Source organism: Artemia franciscana, chromosome 4 (assembly GCF_032884065.1).
Source record: "Artemia franciscana chromosome 4, ASM3288406v1, whole genome shotgun sequence".
NCBI lineage: Eukaryota > Metazoa > Arthropoda > Branchiopoda > Anostraca > Artemiidae > Artemia > Artemia franciscana.
This window is the reverse complement of record NC_088866.1, coordinates 52,617,842-52,640,144: the sequence shown is the minus strand read 5'-3', so window position 1 is coordinate 52,640,144 and position 22,303 is coordinate 52,617,842. Positions and strand designations below refer to the sequence as shown.

At 33.0% G+C, this 22,303-nt stretch overlaps 1 protein-coding gene across 4 annotated transcripts in view; it reads left to right on the top strand.

Moving 5' to 3' along the window:
• The window catches only part of LOC136026574 (equilibrative nucleoside transporter 1-like), a 112,123-nt gene that overhangs the window by 59,392 nt on the left and 30,428 nt on the right, over positions 1–22,303 (top strand). For all 4 annotated transcript variants that reach the window (XM_065703278.1, XM_065703275.1, XM_065703276.1 and 1 more), the window contains 2 exons: positions 5,992–6,073; positions 10,237–10,358. In XM_065703278.1, coding sequence (XP_065559350.1) covers positions 5,992–6,073; positions 10,237–10,358 — 204 coding nt within the window. The remainder of the gene's footprint in view (positions 1–5,991; positions 6,074–10,236; positions 10,359–22,303) is intronic.

Sequence of the window (22,303 nt, the reverse complement as noted above, 5' to 3'; positions counted from 1 at the left end):
GGTAAGGAAAATTGTATGACTTGCTAATCATGAAGTGTACTTGCACGTCCTTTGGATGATTTGTAGCACTTTTTGGACCCAATTTGTAGCAGACACAAGCTGATTGGTCAATTCCTATAGTTAAGGTCGATTTCATGTTCTTATTATCCTTTTTTTTTTACCGGAGACAAGTTCAGGCCAAGAGTTATCCCATCGACGGCCATGACGACGAAAGCCACCAATCGGTCAAAAATCAGCTTTGATCCTATCAGATTGACCACTGAAATTTAAGCTGGCCGTCACGCCATTTTTCCATCCTTGGTCTTGAATCAAAGTTGCTTTGAAACGAGGGTATGCACTGGCCTTGAATAGGCTTGTCTGGACAACGATAGACAACCCCATCTGATCTGGAAGACTCATTCTTAGAACGTGACTCAAGCATGATCAGCAGTCCAGGAGTTCGATCAGGATTATCAGGAGTTTGATCAGGTTTTAGTCATCGAAGAAGTATTAAACCAGTAAAATTGATTGTAAAATTTTTTCTTAAAGTACGTAGACACTGACGTATGGACAGATGATAGATATACTTATCTATCACAAATGAAATGACTTCATTTTTATACAATCCTACAAGGGGCTTTTGCCAGATTTGCCTCTCACTCACTCGGATTCTCTGTCTTTGCTTTTTATTGCAATTAGCCATGACTTGATGCCCACAACTACTTCATTTTAATTCAAAATGGTTTACAAAATAGTTAGTGCTAAATAAGACTGCAACAGATTGGCTAACTAAAAATGAAGAAGAACAAGACAAAAGTGTCCGTAAATGTCTGTTAGCTTGCTGGACGTAGGCTAGCTAAAAAGGAAGAATAAGAAAGTGTCCACAAGTATTTGATATACTGCACACTAGGTTATCCCCCAGCCTATTGGCTATCTTAAAAAGACTATAAAAATACCTGATGTGCTACATGCTAGGTTACCTGGCTGCTCATAGGGTAGCTAAAAGGAAGAAAAAAAGGAAAACGGGTCCACAATTATCTTATGTGCTCCAGGTTAAGTTAGTCGGCTGGACATAGGCTAGCTAAAATGGAAGGAGAAGAAGAAAAAAAGTGTCCCCAAATATGCTTCCAGTGTTATTTGGCTAAGGCTGGTTTTTTATTTTTTACCTAACATACAAAAAAAAAGCCAAAAGGGAAATTAATAAAATAAACAAATCTGTTTCTATTTAGGTTCATTATACTGAACAATTACTTCTACAACCTACAACTAACAATATATTGTAGCAACAAGTCACCTCAGGCAAACACAACACCGGACGCCCCTGCCCCACCTCAACTTATCCCCAATCCGATATATCCAAAGCTTTTCTCTTTAATCCTTCCTATGAAGTTCCTATTTTCTTTAAATGCTTCCTCATTACCTCTCCTCTATAAAACGTAAACTTGCAAACTTGCCTGTAACCTATAAAGGCGTACATATAAGAAAAGAAGCCAGACAGTGAAGCCACCGGCAAAGTCAAAGCGATCGGGGAAACGGTGGCTACTTTAACCGAGGAAAATGAAATCGCGGTAATGGTACTGCTTTTTAACGAGCGGAAATAGAACCAGTCTTCGTTTCTTGTGTATGCTTACTCTATGGTCCATTCCAAAGAGTATGGATAACTTCTAAGAGTGTAAACCAGTAGTGTCAATTGGGTGGGGGGCTGGTCGCCCTCTTAATTTTTCTCCCCCCCTGGGGATTTTCAAAATATCCTTTTTTGGGGGTATTTTCATCGAATAAAAACTTCTTCTTTCTATTTTCATTAAAAAATGAGAGAGACAACTTTGCTCCCCCTAGGTACTGGAAAATTCTTTTCTCCCCCCCCCCCTAATTTTTTGTAAATTGACGCCACTGGTGTAGACTTGTGTTAGTGTCGAAGAAAAAATCACTGCCGTCATCTAGAGTACGGGGGTTTTCGGTATTTTTCCAAGCCTTGCTATTGTGTGTGTGTGTTTTTTTTAAACTGAGATTAGGGCACTTACTACTATATTAATATTGCCAATTACACTAATTTTGCTTTATTATTAGATTGAAAGGGTGCCAAGAAATAACCGAGCCTAGAGTGCGTTTGTAATTTTTAGTTTCGACGCTAGTGCCACCACTCTTATAGGTTACCCATCTTCTTTGGTTTATACAAAGGGCTTAGGAAGTAGCTGAGTAGTGCTTGATGGCGTTGATTTTTATTTTTGTTTGAGACAAACTCATTTCCTCTAATTGTTTTTAATACTCTTTGCCTATGCTGATTTGTCACCTTCAAAGACCTTTGAATACTATTAACACCAACTAATGATCGATATACTGATATAATAGAAAACATATAATATAAATAGATATAAATAAAAATAAATAAATATTAATAGAAATGATATAATAGAAATAGAATACTATTAGCACCAACTAATGATCGATATACTGATATAATAGAATTAATATAATATAAATAAATATGAATATAAATGATATAATAGAAATAAAATACTATTAACACCAACTAATGCTGTGTCAAGTGATCGTTTCAGTTCTGGCATTAAACATCTTAGTAAAGAGATTCGTTACACAAAGTACTGTGATCAGAATGCTTAAGAAAAATATATACAAATCAAAGTACCATAATTTAAATAAGTAAAATTTTTAAACAAGCAAAATTTTTAAACGTATTAATTTGTTAATTAATAGCTAATAATTTAATGTAATTTCAAATTTAATAATTGAATGAACAAAACTGAGAAGAAGTAGTTTCAATTATGCTGTGAAAAATACTTAAAAAGTGACGACTTTGAAATATCCTTCGAAGAGAGTAACCTGTTTTCCGTCTCTGTTACTGAGGGTTGGGGGTCAACTTTTGAAACTCAGTTCCAAGTTTTTCAAACAGTTCGTGGTAACGAACTGTAGTAAGGAGCGACCCGGCTCAATAGTAACCAAAACTCTAAAAAATGGAATTTTGATACCAATACCTACATCAAAAGAATCGCATTTTAATGCTGGTTTTAAATATATAAGTTTCATCAAGTTTAGTCTTACCCATCAAAAGTTACGAGCCTGAGAAAATTTGCGTTATTTTAGAAAATAGGGGGAAACGCCCCCTAAAAGTCATAGAATCTTAACGAAAATCACACCATCAGATTCAGCGTATCAGAGAACCCTACTGTAGAAGTTTCGAGCTCCTATCTACAAAAATGTGGAATTTTGCATTTTTTGCCAGAAGGCAGATCACGGATGCGTGTTTATTTGTTTTTTTGTTTTTTTGTTTTTTTTTTTTTTCCCAGGGGTGATCGTATCGACCCAGTTGTCCTAGAATGTTGCAAGAGGGCTCATTCTAAGGGAAATGAAAAGTTCTAGTGCCCTTTTTAAGTGACCAAAAAAATTGGAGGGCACCTAGGCCCCCTCCCACGCTAATTATTTTCCCAAAGTCGACGGATCAAAATTCGGAGATAGCCATTTTATTCAGCGTAGTCTAAAAACCTTATAACTATGTCTTTGGGGACGACTTACTCCCCCACAGTCCCCGTGGGAGGGGCAACAAGTTACAAACTTTGACCTGTGCTTACATATAGTAATGGTTATTGGGAAGTATACAGGCGTTTTCAGGAGGATTTTTTTGGTTTGGGGGAGGGATTGAGAAGAGGGGGATATGCTGGGGGAACTTTCCTTCGAGAATTTGTAATGGGAGAAGAAAATTTCCATGAAGGGAGAGCAGGATTTACTAGCATTATTTAAAAAAAACAATTAAAAAATAAAAGTGAAAAAGCTTTTTCAGCTGGAAGTAAGGAACAGCAATAAAACTTAAAACAAACAGAAATTATTACCCATATGAGGGGCTCACCTCCTTCTAATACCTCGCTCTTTACGCTAAAGTATTTTCGGTAATTTCAACTACTTATTCTACGGCTTTTGTGATTCAGGGGGTCATTCTTAATGAATTGGGATAAAATTTAAGCTTTAGTGTAAAGAGCGAGGTACTGACGATGGGGCAAATCCCCTCATATATGTAATAAAAACATGAGAATACAAAAGTTCTTTACGTAAGCTAATTTATAAGTTACGTAAATCTTTTACCAATAAAAAGATTCGTAAAAAATTAAAAGTTCTAGTTGCCTTTTTAATTAACCAAAAAATCGGGGGGCAACTAGGCTTCGTCCCCCGCTCTTTCTCAAAATCATTCGATCAAAGTTATGAGAAAGCCATTGAGCCAAAAAAAAAAAAATATGCAAATTTCGTTTTGATTATTCCTCTGCGGAGAGCCAAAATCAAAACATGCATTGATTCAAAAACGTTCAGAAATTAAATAAAAAAAACAAGTTTTTTCAACTGAAAGTAAGGAGTGACATCAAAACTTAAAACGCACAGAAATTACTTCGTATATGAAAGAGGCTGCTTCCTCACCAACGCCCCGCTCTTTACGCTATAGTGTTTTACTGTTTTAGAAAGAAGAATTGAGAGAAAGAGTCAAACTTTAGCGTAAAGAGCGGGGCGTTGATGAGGAAGCAGCCTCTTTCATATACGAAGTAATTTCTGTGCGTTTTAAGTTTTGATGTCACTCCTTACTTTCAGTTGAAAAAACTTGTTTTTTTTTATTTAATTTCTTTAAATGACAGATTTGTATAAATTTTAATGGCACTTGATATTAACCAAGTGACATATAGCGATCGCAAATTCTGTCGGTTTGTCTGTCTGTTGGTCTGTCCCGGTTTCGCTACTTTAGGCACTTCCAGGTAAGCTAGGACGATGAAATTTGGCAGGTGTATTAGGGACTGAACCAGATTAAATTACAAATAGTATTTTTCCCGATTTGACCATCTGGGGGGGAGTGGGGGGGCGGTTAATTCGAAAAAAAATAGAAAAAATGAAGTACTTTTAACTTAGGAACGGGTTATCGGATCTTAATGAAATTTGAAGTTTGGAAGGAAATTGTGTCTCAGAGCTCTTATCTTAAATCCCAACTGGATCCAGGGACATTGGGGGGAATTAAAGGGGGGAACCTAAAATCTTGGAAAACGCTTAGAGTGGAGGGATCGGGATGAAACTTGGTGGGGAAAATAAGCAAAAGTCCTAGATACGGGATTGACATAACCGGAACTGATCTGTTCTCTTTGGGGGAGTTGGAGGGAGGTTTAATTCTAAAAAATGAGGTATTTTTAACCTGCGAAAGAGTAATCGTATCTTAATGAAATTTCATATTTAGAAGGACCTCGAAACTCAGATCTCTTATTTTAAATCCCGACCGGGTCCAGTGTCATTAGGGGGAAGGGACCGGAAATCTTGGAAAACGCTTAAAGCGGAGAGATCAGGGTGAAACTGGGTGGAAAGAATAAGTATAAGTCCAAGATAGGTGACTGACATAAACGGACCGGATCCGCTCTCTTTGGTGTAGTTAGGGGAAGGGGGAGTAATTCGAAAAAAATTAGAAAAAATGATGAATTTGTAACTTACGAACGGGTAATCAGACCTTAATGAAATTTGATATTTAGAAGGATCTTGTGCTTTAGAACTCTCATTTTAAATCCCGACCAGATCCGGTGATATTGAAGGGAGTTGGAGGAGGAAACCAGAATTCTTGGAAAACGTGAAAGTCGAGGTACCTTACGAGTGAGTGATCGGATCATAATGAAACTCGATATATAGAAGAATCTTATGTCTCAGATGCTCCATTTTCAATTCAAATCGGATCCGGGAATATAGAGGGTTGGAAGGGGGAAACATAAATCTTGGAAACCGGAAATCTTGGAAAACTCTTAGAGTGGAGAGGTCGGCATGAAACTTTTCTATTGGCTTCCAAGAATTCAGAAATTGCAAAATTTGGTTGTTGGGCGTTCCGGTTGAGTACGGAAGAGGTTGCAGGAAACGAAAAATCTATCTTTTCTTGAACAAAATTTTTTAGCCTCACTTGGTGTCTCGCTAATGGTCTTTAATCTCCTCTATAGAGGCTTTGGTATTTTATCCAAGGGCTATTTAATTATTTTGTTTCTATTTCAGATGGAATATAATTTATACCATTCTTATCATTCATGGTGTCGGTACCCTTATGCCATGGAATATGTTTATCACGGCCAAAGACGTAAGTTCATTTTCTAATATAATTTTTCAGTCTAAAAAAATGTTCCGTTCAGAGTTAAAGTTGATCAAGTCTGTAAACTACTGAAGAGTTTAAAACAATTATTGAAAAATAGCTTTTCAAATATCTCGCAATTGAACTTCAGTTTTGTTATTTTTTGGGAAATTGTCAGTTTTGTAAAATTTCTTGATAAGTCGTTTTCTGTTGTAAAATTTGTTAAGTCAGTAAAATAAACTACAGAAGAGCTTAGAAACAAATATCTCAACTTTTTGTAAAACTTATCAAATCTATGGAATAGCCTGTGGAATAGTTTGCATTTTTTTGTATTTCTTTTCTAATTATTTATTGAATTTTTTAGTAAAATTTATCAAGTCTGTAGAACAAACTTCAGATGAGTTTAAAAACAATTATGAAAAGATGGGTTTTCAAATATCTCATACCTGAATATAATTTTTCTCAATTTTTTTCGTAAAATCGAAATAATTTTGAATTTTTATAAAAAACTTTAGATTGAAAAATTTATCCGAGTCTAAAATAAACTACTACAGAGTTTAAAAACAGCTATTAAAAAATAGGTTTTCAAATATCACATATATTTTGAGATATAAATATCACATATATATATATATATATATATATATATATATATATATATATATATATATATATATATATATATATATATATATATATATATATATATATATATATATATATATATATATATATATATATATATATATGATTTTTTATTTGTTCTATAATTTTGTTGACAATCAAGGAGCAAATTATTATCATTTTTATATGTTTAATATAAATCTTAAAAATCTTTTATGTGAACATACTGCTGGTTCAAACAGGAATAATAACTGTGATAACAATAATCATATGTTGTATTAATGAGCGAACAAATACATATACAAATACATAGAACAAATAACAAATAGTATAGTAACAATAGTAGCAATAAATAGTAACAATAGTAACAAATAGTAACAATAGTATATATGTATATATATATATATATATATATATATATATATATATATATATATATATATATATATATATATATATATATATATATATATATATATATATATATATATATGAAAAGAGAAATCTCCAATGCAACAGTACAAACACATTAAAAAAAAAAAGACAGAAGGAGAAAAGGAAGACTGTTTTCCTACATTAGTTTGTACATTTGTTAATTTTAACCAACCAGTTGACAACTTTGCTTTAGGCTGAACAAAATTTGCATAGATAAATGAAACTCAAAGCATTTGAGTCTCAAACATCTATGTCAGTCTCAAAACATCTATGTATCAATACCAGTTGTCACTATGAGTTGGCTTTCTGTATACACTCAAGTCAAACCTAGTTTCTCATCTTGCAAGGAGAACATCCAAGAAGAGTAGATTGTGTTTATCTTGGCCAGCAGGACCCAGATATTAAGTTCACCATTGAACTTGAAAATAACCATAATTTATCCTTCCCAGATGCTCTCACCACAAAACAAGAAACTAAGTCTCCTTATGCTCAAGATGTTCTGATAGGCAATGGATACCCCCAAAATTTCATTGACAAGGTTATTTCCAGGAGAAAGATGAGCGGAAAAACCAAGAGCTCTGACCCTAAGATTGAAGAAGATAAATCCTTTTTGCCATTCCTTATATTAAGGGCATTACTGACATTTTAAGTTCCAAACTCACAAAGCTTGGCTTTAAGGTGGTTTTTACTTTTGGAAGAACTATCTCCTCCTTCTTGAACAAAGGCAAGGACAGTATTACCTCAGATCTACCAAGGGTATATGAGATTCCTTGTAGCTGTGGTCATACCATGAGACCTCTACATCACTGATTAAAAGAACATGCTGATTCCATTGATGCCTGCCTCAAAAAGACAAAGCTAAAGGAGGAAGATAGTTTTTCTGCATTGACCCATCATATTTTTGAAAACACTTCTCACTCCATTAAGTTTGACCAGGCCCAACTTATTGCTATTGTTCCGCAAGTCTTAAAGTGGACAATCAGAGAAGCTCTGGAAATAGCTAAAAATAAACCAGTAATCAATAAAGACAATGGTGAGTTTCATTTTAGCAAAATTTGGGAACCCATCACTCATAGACTGAAAATTCACAAAAAACCCCACCCCTCTCCTACAGGCCCAATCTCTTTAAGATCTACTAGGATAGCAGCCATTAATGACTCTACCAAAATTTGGGCCACGTCACAACAATAATTTCAGGTTCAGCTTATTATTAGTGTTGTTCAGTGTTCTTAGTTTTGTTTATTTAGTGATTTTATTTTCTGGCAAGTGTTTTGAATGAACCTGATGATGACAGGCACAGGTCTTGTCAAAATTATTGTTTGAAAAAAAAATCGATCACCTGATATCCATAGCTTAGGTAAGCTTATTACCATCTATCATTATTATCTTGAAAATGACATTTCCAGTTCCTGGGTACAAAAAAAGGCTTAAAACATTTGTCTCACACTTACTCTTTCATTATAAATCCATTTTTTAATATTACATAGTCTACAAGCACTGATTTTTCAAAATTAAGTTGGATAAATTAATTTTACAATATTATGTAGTTTTCTTCTTCCCTAATGGCAAATGTTCAATTAGAGTATGTGTTTTTGATAAAATATCAAAAATGTTAAGGCTAATGGAAGAAGGTGTAGAATGGTTAGGTTAGTTTATGCAATCTTAACCCTTTTTATACCCAAGAACTACAAATATTTTTTTCATTTTCAAGAGCTAAAAAAGGGCTCCAATTTGAATTTGTAATAGAAGTGATTATTTTACTTGTAAAGCACTTAAAAAAGGCATCAAGTGCTTTATTTGTAAGTCAATAATATGAACAACGAAAAATTTATCATTCTGGATCTATGTTTGCACATTAGGGGGGTAGGGGTATATACTCTGTAAATGTAGCCTATAAGTTCTAAGAAATTCATGAATTTCATAGAAAAACTGGTAAAACAAGGAAAGAAGAGGAGATAAAGGTTCTCCCCTGAGCAAAATCTGTTAACCATGATTATTTGGCATATTATAGAGTAAGAATTATGGAGTATACATATATATATATATATATATATATATATATATATATATATATATATATATATATATATATATATATATATATATATATATATATATATATATATATATATACTTATTGACTTAATGAAAATGATGCATCATTATTTGAACTTGCATGCAATTTTTGTCAAACTTCCTGATACATATAATGTGATAAATATCAGATTCCCTGATGAGATATAATTTTATCAGATTATAAACTTGCAAAAAATTAGATGCATTACCGAGCAATGCATTGATTTGAAGCAATTCAATGTTTATTGGGTAACTAGGAAATTTTTATTACGCAGCAGCAACACCCAGGTTATTTGACGGCTAAATTTTTACAAAGTATAGGCAATAGCTATGCATAGATAACCCTTTATTAATAGCAACTAAAATCGCTCGTTGCTAAAATAGCAACTAAAACTAAAACACGGGGATACCGTAAGGAATTTATGGTAGGCACGCCACTTGCCTGGGTAGGGAATTTAAAGTGCCGAAACCTTATAGGCAAGTGTGTATTCTCCTGATGAGCCCTTGTTTTGGGTTGTTGCCTCTGAATTATTTGTTGTTTTTTTTACTGTTTTTAATATTTGGTAAATGACGACTTATACTTACTTACGACATGACTGCCTGTTCATGGATTATTCTTTATGGTTGATTGTGTATGGCTATGCTGTTTTACCTATGTGATTGTATGGATGAGTAGGGTTAAGGCCTCATTCAAGTACTGATCCATATTAATTACTAATCTAGGAAAACAGTCTTCCTTTTCTCCTTCTGTCTTTTTTTTTTACGTGTTTGTGCTGGTGTATTGGTGATTTCTTTTTTCAATATATATATATATATATATATATATATATATATATATATATATATATATATATATATATATATATATATATATATACATATATATATATATATATATATATATATATATATATATATATATATATATATATTGAATATAAAGATGTCCATATTATGTAATCCACCTAGAAATATAATGAATCGGTTCCTTGTCACTTCCTTGATTCCGAGTTTCTAATTTTTGTATTGTCTTGCAGTATTTCGTGAACTACAAGCTAGAAGGATCCGATTACGCATCAAATTTCTTACCAATCCTTGGCTTTATGAGCCAAGTACCAAATATGTTATTAAACTGGACAAATGTTTTTGTTTCCTGTGGGTAAGTTGTTCATCTTTTTCAACAAAAAGATTATTAGAAGTAGTGTGAAAAAAAGTTTTAAAGCGTAGATTGCTAGTTAAATTTTGAACAGTTTTGACGTTTGTTTTTACGAAATTTTTCAAAGTTGAGGGAGTGGAGGCCTTCCATGCACCCCCCCCCCAAAAAAAAACGAGGATATGTAAATTTCTTACCTGTCCTTGGCTTTATGGGTTAAATACCAAATATATTGTGTAAACTGGACAAATGTTTTTGTTTCCTCTGGGTTAGTCGTTCATCATGTTCATAAAAAAAATTATTATAAGTAGTTTGGAAAAAAGGCCTTAAAGCCTAGATTGTTGGCCAGATTTTGAAAAATTTGACTCTTTTTTTCCAAGAAATTTGTCATTTTTCAATTTTTTCAATGAAAATACAAAGAGACATTTTTCAATGGAATTAGCCCAAAAAAGGTGTTTTAAAAATCTAGAGAGTACAGGCCCTCTTGCACTCCCCGCCCATAAACAATGATAGGTAAGTTTCTTATTACCTATCCTTGGCTGTATGAGCCAAATACCAAACATGTTATTAAACTGGACAAATGTTTTCTTTTCGTGTTAAGTCCTACCAGGAAACGACTTGCTTAAATTTTTTGGTAATTTGTCCTTCATATTTTGGTTTTTTGAGAAGAAAAAAAAACCTTACATCATCAGGATGTAGGTACGCTTGTTTTCTTAAGAGGATTTGATATCTTAAAGAATCGCCTTATTGTACATTGTAAGCTATTTGTTAGTTTAGTATTTAGAATTGAACGGTCTTGCCATAACTTGTAAAGCTTAGATAAGAGATAGACCCACTTTCCTGGAAATCTTTGAAAACTCGTTTCACTTCTCTTTCTTTGTGCCGGAGATGGAGATACTCAGTTTTAGTGAAACTTAAATATCATTAGAGAAGTTTAGGAAAGGGTATCCTATAGACATGTTCTAGCCTACCTGATAGGAAAACGCAAAAAAATCAACTCAAAAGAAATGTCATTTTTTTAATTTGGTATCTATGGGAGTTCCATGTGGTGCAACCCACTTTGATTGAAAACCTTGCCGACACAGTTTCAGTGTCTTTTCAATCAAATTTTAAAGTTGAATCCCAAATTATTAATAGTTTTCAATGACAACTAGTCCCCTGGGAGAATTATTTCCTTGGGGACCCTTCGTCTTTGAGACGTTTTTAAGGCATCGAATCCTCTTAAACTACCAAGGACGGTGAGAATGAAATTTATCTGTATGAATTAGTTAAAGAAAATTTACGCAAATATATATATCTTTAAAAATAGGAAAAATCGGAATTCAAATTTTAATTAGAAAGACGTTCACATGAAGTTATTTTGTTTTGGTAGCAGCAGACCCCAAATTAAAAAAAAAGTGTGGGGATGAAATCGGCAACATAAAAATTTATGGCACCGAACAGATTAAGTGACATTTTTTGTCAAGAAATTTGTCATTTTTCAATGAAAATACAAAAAAAATATTTTTTGTATTCCTTTAAAGTTATAGTTGTTTTGTTGTAGTTGTAGTTGTAGTTGGGATCAAAAATTCAATGTTAATTTTTGCGAATAAAAATCTCGGTCAAGTTATATTAACTAATTTAGCTTATTTATTTTAAAATAAAAAAAAATTGTTTTTCTTATTCCCTAATGACAACACACAGATATTCCCTTTATCATAATTCTTTTTTTTTTCGTATAGTGTATTTAGTGTTGGATGTCAGGTTTGTGTACTGCGTGCTTTTTTATTCTCATTTTACTCAGTTTTGTAATTTTTCTTTTTCTTGTTCCTTTAGTTTATCTTGTTTCTTACGATTTGTTTATTTTTTTATGGCACTTGGTATCTACCAAGTGACATATAGCGATCGCAAATTCTGTCGGTCTGTCGGTCGGTCTGTCTGTCCCGGTTTTGTTAGTTTAGGCACTTCCAGGTAAGCTAGGACGATGAAATTTGGCAGGCGTATTAGAAACCAGATAAGGAATATTAAATTAAAAATGGTCGTTTCCCCGATTTGACCATCTGTGGGGAGTGGGGGGACGGTTAAATCAGAAAATTTAGAAAAAATGAGGTATTTTTAATTTACGAACGGGTGATCGGATCTTTATAAAATTTAATATTTTCATCGATATTGTGTCTCAGAGCTCTCTTTTTAAATCCCGACCGGATCCGAAGACATTAGGGGAGTTGGGGGAACCTAAAATCTTGGAAAACGCTTAGAGTGGAGGGATCGGGATGAAACTTGGTGGTAAAAATAAGCACAAGTCCTAGATACGTGATTGATATAACCGGAACGGTTCCGCTCTCGTTGGGGTAGTTGAGGGAGGGGCTAATTCTGAAAAATTAGAAAAAATGAGATATTTTCAACTTACCAAGGGGTGATCAGGTCTTAACGAAATTTCATATTTAGAAGGATATTGTGCTTTAGAGCTGTCATTTTAAATACCGACCAGATCCACTGAAATTTGGGAGAGTTGGATAGAGAAAACGGAATTCTTGGAAAACGTGAAAACGAGGTATCTTACGAATGGGTGATTGGATCTTAATGAAACTTGATATATAGAAGGATCATATGTCTCAGATGCTACATATCCAATTCAAATCGGATCCGGGAACATAGAGGGTTGGAAGGGGGAAAGAGAAATCTTGGAAACCGGAAATCTTGGAAAACGCTTAGAGTGGAGAGATCGGAATGAAACTTGTTGGGAAGAATAATCACACGTTATAGATACGTCTTTGAAATAATTGGAATGGATCCGTTCTCTTTAGAGGAGCTGGGGGGGTGTTAATTTGGAGAAATTAGAAAAATTGAGGCATTTTTAACGTAAGAACGGGTGACCGGATCTTAATGAAGTTTGATATTTAGAAGCAACTCATGTCTCAGAGCTCTTATTTCAAATCCCGACCAGATCTGTTGACATTGGGGGGAGTTGGAGGGGGAACCGGAAACCTTGGAAAACGCTTAGAGTGCAGAGATCGGGATGGAACTTGGTGGGTAGAATAAGCAATTGTTGTAGATACGTGATTGACGTAACCGTATTATATCCGCTCTCTTTGGGGGTGTTAAGGGGTGGGGTTAAGTGCTTTGGCGAGTTTGGTGCTTCTGGACGTGCTAGGACGATGAAAATTGGTAGACCTGTCCGGGAGCTGCACGAATTGACTTGATAAAGTGTTTTCCCCGATTCGACCATCTGGGGGGCGGAAGGGAGGGGGAAAATTAGAAAAAATGAGGTATTTTTAACTTACGAGTGGGTGATCGGATCTTAATGATTTTAGATATTTAGAAGGACCTTGTGACTCAGAGCTCTTATTTTAAATCCCGACCAGCATTAAGCCTCTCATTTTCGTTTTAAATCAATTTATTGATTCTTATAATTTCTCTAGAGCTCATGCCGCATGAGTTCTTGGCTCTTCCGGCTTCATGACAAGTGCCACCTGAGCTCTTAGATCTTGTTCTATCTAGTGTTTTCAGTAAACATGTTTTTTTGTTGCACATTAGGTTCATTTACTATGGATTTTCTTTATTCTTCTTGTCGTACTCTATTTTTTTCTTGATCGCTCAATTTCTTGTATTTAATTATTTTAAATACGAAATATAACAACAGGAAATACAAAAGAAAAGAAAAAATATTTTTGGTTTTTCACTTTCGCTTGCTATGTTACGTTTATTTTCTTACTGTACTCCGTTTTTCGTTTGCCGAAAATTCATATGTAATTTCTTTATTAAGTAAGTAATAAATGAGCAAGGGTGTATACTGGATTCATGTTCGGGTGGAGGGAATTTATGGGCGGAAAAAAATTACAAACACATCATTAGTTTTTTATATGCATTTTCTTACTTTTTTGGTCCATTTTTTGGTGGTGGTGAGGGGGTAAAATCTAGTAAATCCCCCCTCCTCTGGATACAGACTTGTAAATGAGTGAACCCTACCGTACCTTACGGCCTTGTATCAGATAACCATACTGTAGAGATTTCAAGCTCCTATCTGCAAAAATTTTGAATTGTGGAATTGATACCAATATATAGGTCAAAAGAATGGGAATTTAATGCTTATTTTAAACATACAATTTTCATCAAGTTTAGTCTTGCCCATCAAAAGTTACGAGCCTGAGAAAATTTGTCTTATTTTCGAAAAAGGGGGAAACACCCCCTAAAAGTCATTAGAATTTTGCCAGAAGAATGATCACGGATACGCTTTTATTTGTTTTTTTGTTTTGTTTTTTTCATGGGGTGATCGTATCGACCTAGTGGTCCTAGAATGCCGCGAGAGGACTCATTTTAACGGAACTTAAAAATTCTAGCGCCCTTTTTTAGTGACTAAATACATTGGAGGGCAACTAGACTCCCTCCTACGCTCATTTTCCCCCAAAGTCACCGGATCAAAATTTTGAGAAGGCTATTTTGTTCAGCATAGTTGAAAAATCTAGTAACTATGTCTTTGAGGACGACGTAATCCTCCACAGTCCCTGGGGAAAGGACTGCAAGTTATGAACTTTGCCCATTGTTTACATATATTATTGGTTGTTGGTAAGTGTACTGACGTTTTCAGGGGGGATTTTTCTGGTAGTAGGGGGGTCGTGGGGAGGTGGCTACGTGAGAGGATCTTTCCATGGAGGAAGTTATCATGGGTGAAGAGAATTTTCATGAAGGGGGCGCTGGATTTTCCAGCGTTATTTAAAAAACAATGAGAAATTAAATAAAAATGAGTTTTTTTTTAAAACTGAAAATAAGGAGCAACATTAAAACTTAATATGAACTGAAATTATTACATATATGAGGGGTTCGTCCCCTCCTCAATACCTTGCTCTTTACGCTAAAGTATTTTTGGTAATTTCAAAAGGGCTATTTATTCTAATTAAACGGCCTTTTTGATTCAGGGGTCATTCTTACAGAATTGGAATAAAATTAGAACTTTAGTGTAAAGAGCGAGGTACTATCGTAGGGGTGAACCCCCTCATGTACGTGATAAAAATATATGAATATATTGTTGAAGTTCGTTACGTAAGTTAATTTGTAAGTTATGTGTATTTATTACTAATAAAAACGTTCGTAAATAAAATAGAAAGTTCTAGTGGCTTTTTTAAGTAACCAAAAAAATTGGTGGGCAACTAGGCCCCTTCCCCCGCCCCTTTTTCCTCAAAATTATTCGATCAAAACTTTGAGAAAGCCATTTCGCCAAAAAAGGTAAATTTAATATGCAAATTTCGTTTTAACTATTCATGAACGTTTAACCAAAATCAAAACCTCGATTAATTCAAAAACGTTCAGAAATTAAATAAAAAAAGTTTTTCAACTAAAAGTAAGGAGCGACATTAAAACTTAAATCGAACGGAAATTATTACGTATATGAAGGGCTTCTTCCCCTCCTCAGTACCCTGCTCTTTACGCTATAAACTATGTTTAGTAATTTCAAAAGAGCTGTTTATTCTAATTAAATGGTTTTTGTAATTCAGGGGTCATTATTAAAGAATTGGAAAAAAAAATTCGAACTTTAGTGTAAAGAGTGAGATATTGACGATGGGTGACCCCCCCCCCCCATATACGTAATAAAAAAATACGAATATAGAAGTTAGTTGCGTAAATTAATTTGTAAGCTATATATATTTATTACTAGTAAAAACGTTCGTAAATAAGATTAAAAGTTCTGGAAAATTTGAAGACCACTAGGCCCCCTCCCCCACCCTTTTTTTCTCAAAATCGTCCATTCAAAACTTTGAGAAGCCATTTAACCAAAAAAGTAAAATTAATATGCAAATTTAGTGTTAATTATTCATCTAAGGCTAGCCAAAATCAAAACCTGTATTAATTCAAAAATGTTCAGAAATTAAATGAAAAAAACAAGATTTTTTTTTAACTGAAAGTAAGGAGCGACGCTAAAACTTAAAAACGAACAGAAATTATTCCGTATATGAAAGGGGTTGTTTCTTCCTCAACACCCCGCTCCTTACGCTTAAGTTTTACTGTTTCTCACAACTCTGCTTTTTAAAACAATGAAAAACTTCAGCGTAAAGAGCTGGGTGTTGAGGAGGGGACAGCCCCTTTTATATACGGAATAGTCTCTGTTCGTTTTTAAGTTTTAATGTCACTCCTTACTTTCAGTAAAAAGCACTTTTTTTTTATTTAATCGGGATCGAGGTTAGTAACTACTGACCTTAGTCAATAAGTCACCAAAAGTATAACTCGTATGTTGGTTCCTTGGTTGCTAGATTGTATCTCTTAACTTATTCTTTTTGCAAAATTTCCCTGACAACGGATGGAAATAGTTCAAAGTCTACTTCCTTCTGTTCATCACGCTATTTTCAGTTTAGCTTTGAAAGGAAATTATTGAATAACATGCTTTGTTTCTAACTGTTTTCCCTCATTTTTCTACCCCAGGGCCATATCCATTATTTTTTCCGTGAGGGGTGGGGGGGGGGGGGTTTAAAAACTTACAAAACACAAAAAAATTAATGTATTTTCCACACTTTTTTATGTGTCGGACAAAATTCTTGTGGGGGGGGGGTCAAACTGGGTAACTGTTTGGGAGACTTTGGTCTTTAATCATGGATATAGTCGCAACAAAAATAGATATTTATTAGCATATTTTGTATATTATATAGAAGCGCCACCCCAAGCCCCCCCCGCGCGCGTAAGTCGTTACGCGCCATATTAGTTACGCGCCATTGTAGTTGTGTCCCTGTGTCCCACCTGTGAATAGAGATAGATATAAATATATGTTTTTAACTACGTAAAACATGCGAATATACAACATTCTTCGCTGTCCCATTGCCTGTGCATATAAATAGATTGTCAGGTTTACTGACTCTTGAACATGCAACATATAATTGTCCATGGGAAAAACAATCCGTATTCAGATCTATACCTCATTATTCTAATGATGTGTCCCTGTGTCCCGGTCGTCATTTATATTCCCTGTGTCCCGGTCGTCATTTGTGTCCCGGTATCCCAGTTTGTAATTTATCTTTGAGTGTCCCGGTCGTCATTTATATTCCCTGTGTCCCGGTGTCCCGGTCGTCATTTGTGTCCCGGTGTCCTAGTCTGTAATTTCTATTCGAACAATCCCTGTGTCCCGGTCGTCATTTATATATCCCGCTTGTGCCCCCGGCGTCCCCATTGTAAGTTCATCAGTCATTTTAAACTTAAACATTTTTCCGTGAACAAATGTCTTAAATACCATTAATGACGTCACCGTCATAGCAAAAATGACGACAACTAATTTCATGACGTCAGTCGACACAGAAACATGACGTCACCTGATCCACAGACAGACAGACAGACAACTTATTAATTTTACTTGTAAGCAGATTGAAGATATTAATTTACCAGAAATTTTAAATCAGCGGCATGTGAAACAGGCCCTTCCTAGTAATTTAAATTATAATGATAGTCCAGTTTTAACTTATAAATTTTCAAAAACTATTGGGCAAATTATTTTTAATTATAATTTAATACTAAACGAACTAGATAGCGATATAAATTGGAAACCGGTTTGTAATTGTAAGCAACTTGGCCCATTTGTAAATCCTACTTACAAACATGTTATAACAGGGGACTTGTCAATAATAAAGCAAGATGATCTTCAAATTATAATGAATAAAGGGGCTAATTTCCGTCTTTCTCATCATCTGAAACCATCGAGTGTTCTTGATGGCTTGGAAAATGATTTTGATTTATTTATTGATAAGTGGTGTAAGAAAGAGAATAAAAATAAAGAGAGTTTTCAAAGTTGGAAGAATTTAGTTATTAGTAGAGTAAGAAATAAAATATATTCTAACGTAAAAAATAGTAACACTAAATCATTATTTTATAATGCGAAGATTAAACAAGCAATTGCTAATCTAAAGAATGAATTTGTAATTGTGCCAGTGGATAAAGCTAATAATAATTTTGCCATAATTTGTCAGAAGCTGTATTGTGATATCTTAAAAAGGGAATTATGCACAACTAATGTTTATGAAAAGTTAAATATAGAGGATGAGAATTTAATTGAAAAGACTGAAGAAATACTTTTTAAAAATTTTAATATTAAAATAAATGACAATGATAAAAAGTTCCCTTTCCTATATTGGACTGTAAAATTTCATAAGAATCCCCCTAAACCACGGTTTATTGCTGGAGCAGCTAAATGTCCAACCCGCATTGCTGCTACTGACCTCTCTTTAATTTTAAAGGAAATTGTAAATAAACTTAAAACCTATTGTTCTGGTATTAAAAATTTTTCGAATTTTAATCCATATTGGAGTGTTAATAATTCACTGCAGGTGATAGATTCTTTAACAATGGTTTCAGCTAAAACAATTGAGTCTTTCGATTTTGCGACAATGTATACTAATTTATCACTTAATTTAGTGTTTGATAATTTAAAAACTGTTATCAAGAAATCTTTCCTCTTATCTAGTAAAAGGTTCTTAAAAATAGACAGTTATAATAAAAAAGCCATATGGACAAACTGCTTTAATACTACAGTTAACTTGAGATATTACAGCTTGGATATGATTTTTGAGTTATTGGAATTTGTTTTATACAATACTTATATAAGATTTGGGGGTGATTTGTACAAGCAAATAATGGGAATTCCCATGGGGGGGGGAATGCCAGCCCATTTATAGCTGACTTGTTTTTAAGTCAACTAGAATATAAATATATGATGGATAAGAATAATCCTATTAATTTAAAACATGCTTTGTCAAATAATAAAAGATATTTAGATGATATTTTGGTCTTAAATTGTAAGGATTTCATTGATATTTTTAAAAATATGTATCCATCAGAGCTTATTCTTGAGCCTAGTCATGGCGCTTGTCATGAAGATCATTTCTTAGATTTTAATGTTAATATTTGTGATAATAATAAATTAAGTTTTAAAATGTATAATAAAACGGATGATTTTGATTTTGAAGTGATTAGTTTCCCATTCCCTGAAAGTAATATACACTCAAATATCACATATTCAGCGTTTTTCTCACAGTTACTTCGTTATGCAAGGATTTGTAGTAATTATATTGATTTTAAAAATAGATGTAAAATCTTAAGCCAAAAATTGATATCAAGAGGTTTCTCTGCAAATAAATTAACTTGGCAGTTTAAAAAATTTAGTTTTCATTATAACGAATTTTTAAATAAATATCAAAAGAATTATCTAGAAATACTTAAAGAAATTTTTAACTAATTTCGGAGGTTCGAGAAATGTCACAGCGCCATTTATTTTGAATTGTGTTTCTAATTGAGCGGATTTTTTAAAAAAATTAGCCACATGGTAAAGATGAATTCTATAATTGTTTAGTTCATTCAGGTTTTTTGCAATGTGTTAATATTTGTGATTTGGTAAAATTTATAATATTTAGTTTACCTATTGTTGCTAAAGGGAGGGATATATTAACAGGATAAGCTTGTTTTGGTTTTACTTGGTTGTTTTACATTTGCTGTTTTTTTTCATAGGCATGTATTTTGGGGGTGATACCTGACGCGGGGATGCCATGGGTATTCTGTGGTAGCCACAACACTGTGCTGGGTAGAGAATTTAGAGTGGCGAAACCCTATATAGGCCAGTGTATTCTCCTGATGAGCCCTTATGTTGGGTGTTGCCTCTGAATTATTTGTCTATATTATTTTTTCTATTGTTCGGTAAATGACGACTTATACTTATTGACGACATGACTGCCTGTCCATGGATTATTCTTTATGGTTGATTGTGTGTGGCTATGCTGTTTGACCTATGTGATTGTATGGATGAGTAGGGTTAAGGCCTCATTCAAGTGCTGGTCTATATTAATCACTAATTTAGGAAAACAGTCTTCCTTTTCTCCTTCTGTCTCTTTTTTTTTTCTTTTTTTTTTTTTGTGTTTGTGCTGTAGCATTGGTGATTTCTCTTTTCATGATATAGATATATACTTATGTAAGTGCGCAATAATTATTTATTCATGTGTACATATTTTTCTTGAAAACGGCTCCTTATTTTTCGGGAAAATTTGTATCCTGAGATATTCTGGCCTAAAAAACGACCTAGATAGGTCAGAGGTTTGATAAAATTTGTCAAGAGCCTTAATTTTGGGAAAAAATGGATGTGATTGACGTATTTTATATATATATCAGTATTGCAGTGACGTTGTCATATTTGTCATATTTACTTGGAAAGATTAAAGATTTTCAGTCATAGAAAAGTTTTTTTTTTAATTGCTTAAAAAGCAAAAAACTGGTAATTGCAAAACTATTTATATATTTTGACAAGAGACTTCGACAATTCAAACACTTAAAAAAGAAAATCAAAAGTTTGAAGCTTAATAGACATCGTTGTTAGAATTCAGACTTGATTCAATAATCAAACATCTTTGAAAAGATTTGCATGAAAAGACATTAAATTACGTAAAGTGCCAAATACTGGTAGTTGCAAAACAGTTTTATATATTTTAAAATGAGATTGCAGCGAACCAAAAATGTCAAAAAAGAAAACCAAAAGTTTGAAGCTTAGTAGAAATCGTTAGAAAAACGACGTTACCAAATTTGTTTTGTTATAAGTATAAGAATGTCTTTTAAAGCCATGGAAAAAAAAAAAAGCTCAGTTCAGAATCACCAAAGTTATTTCACCGTAAATCACCGTGAAAATTACGGTGCAATAATTTTTATGGTTTAATAATGAAAATTTAAGTTTAAAATTAAGTAAAATTAAGTTTAAAATTAAGTTTAAAAAAGCAATAATTTTAATGGTTTAATTCAAACTAGAAAAATACCTGAAAATTTTAAAATTAGTCTGTTTATTTGTTACATAAAATCAACTCGCTGCGTGATTAAGCTTGCTGGTTTGAACGCGACCAGTTAAATGAATGCGATGGCTCGCAACCATTCAGTAGGAAGGGCCAAATAACAAAAACTGGCAATTACTACAATAATGATTCTCTATTTTGACAAGAAACTACAACAATTCAAAAACCAAAAACAAAGAAAACCAAAAGTTCGAAGCTTAGTACATATCGTTTTTAGAAATCGGACTAGCTTTAATAGTCTAATATCTATGAAAAGATACAGTATGAAGAGATATTAAATTGCGTAAAGAGCGAAAAACTGGTAATAACAAAAATATATGTATATATTTTAACAAGAAAGTACAATAATTCAAAAACCTTAAAAAAGAAAACCTTTTTGAATGCAACCATTTTCGTAATGTCAGTAGGAAGGCCCCAAAACCGGAAATTGGCAATTATTACAAAGGGTGATTCTCTATTTTGACAAGGGATTACAACAATTTAAAAACGTTAAAAAACAAAACAAAAGTTTGAAGCTTAGTAACCTACTAGCGTTTTTATAAATCGGACTAGTCTCAATAATCAAATATCTTTGAAAAATATAGTATGAAAAGACAATAAATCGTGCAAAGAGCAAAAAACTAGTAGTTCCAAAAATATATGTATATACTTTAACAAGGAATTAAAACAAGTGAAAAACTTTTAAAAAGAAAACAGAAAGTTTGAAGCTTAGTAGGCATCGTTATTAAAAACCAGACATGATTTAATAATCAAATATCTTTGAAAAGACTGCATATGAAAAGACAGCAAAATGTCTCAAATTGTCTACGGGTAGAAGATAAACAACAATAAGAATCCATTTATAGAATCCTGTCGCATTCCGAATTCCCATACTATATACAGCAACGCGTGGAGTGTTAGCTAGTCCCCTGCCCTAAATCCCCCTAAACCCTTTTTAGTTTTTTATATATATTTTTCTTTGTTTTTTAGTGTTTTTTTTTAGTTTTTTCTCTATTTTTTTTTTTTTTTTTTTTTTAGTACAGATGTACAAACATACAGTATATATATATATATATATATATATATATATATATATATATATATATATATATATATATATATATATATATATATATATATATATATATATATATATATACATATATATATATATATATATATATATATATATAT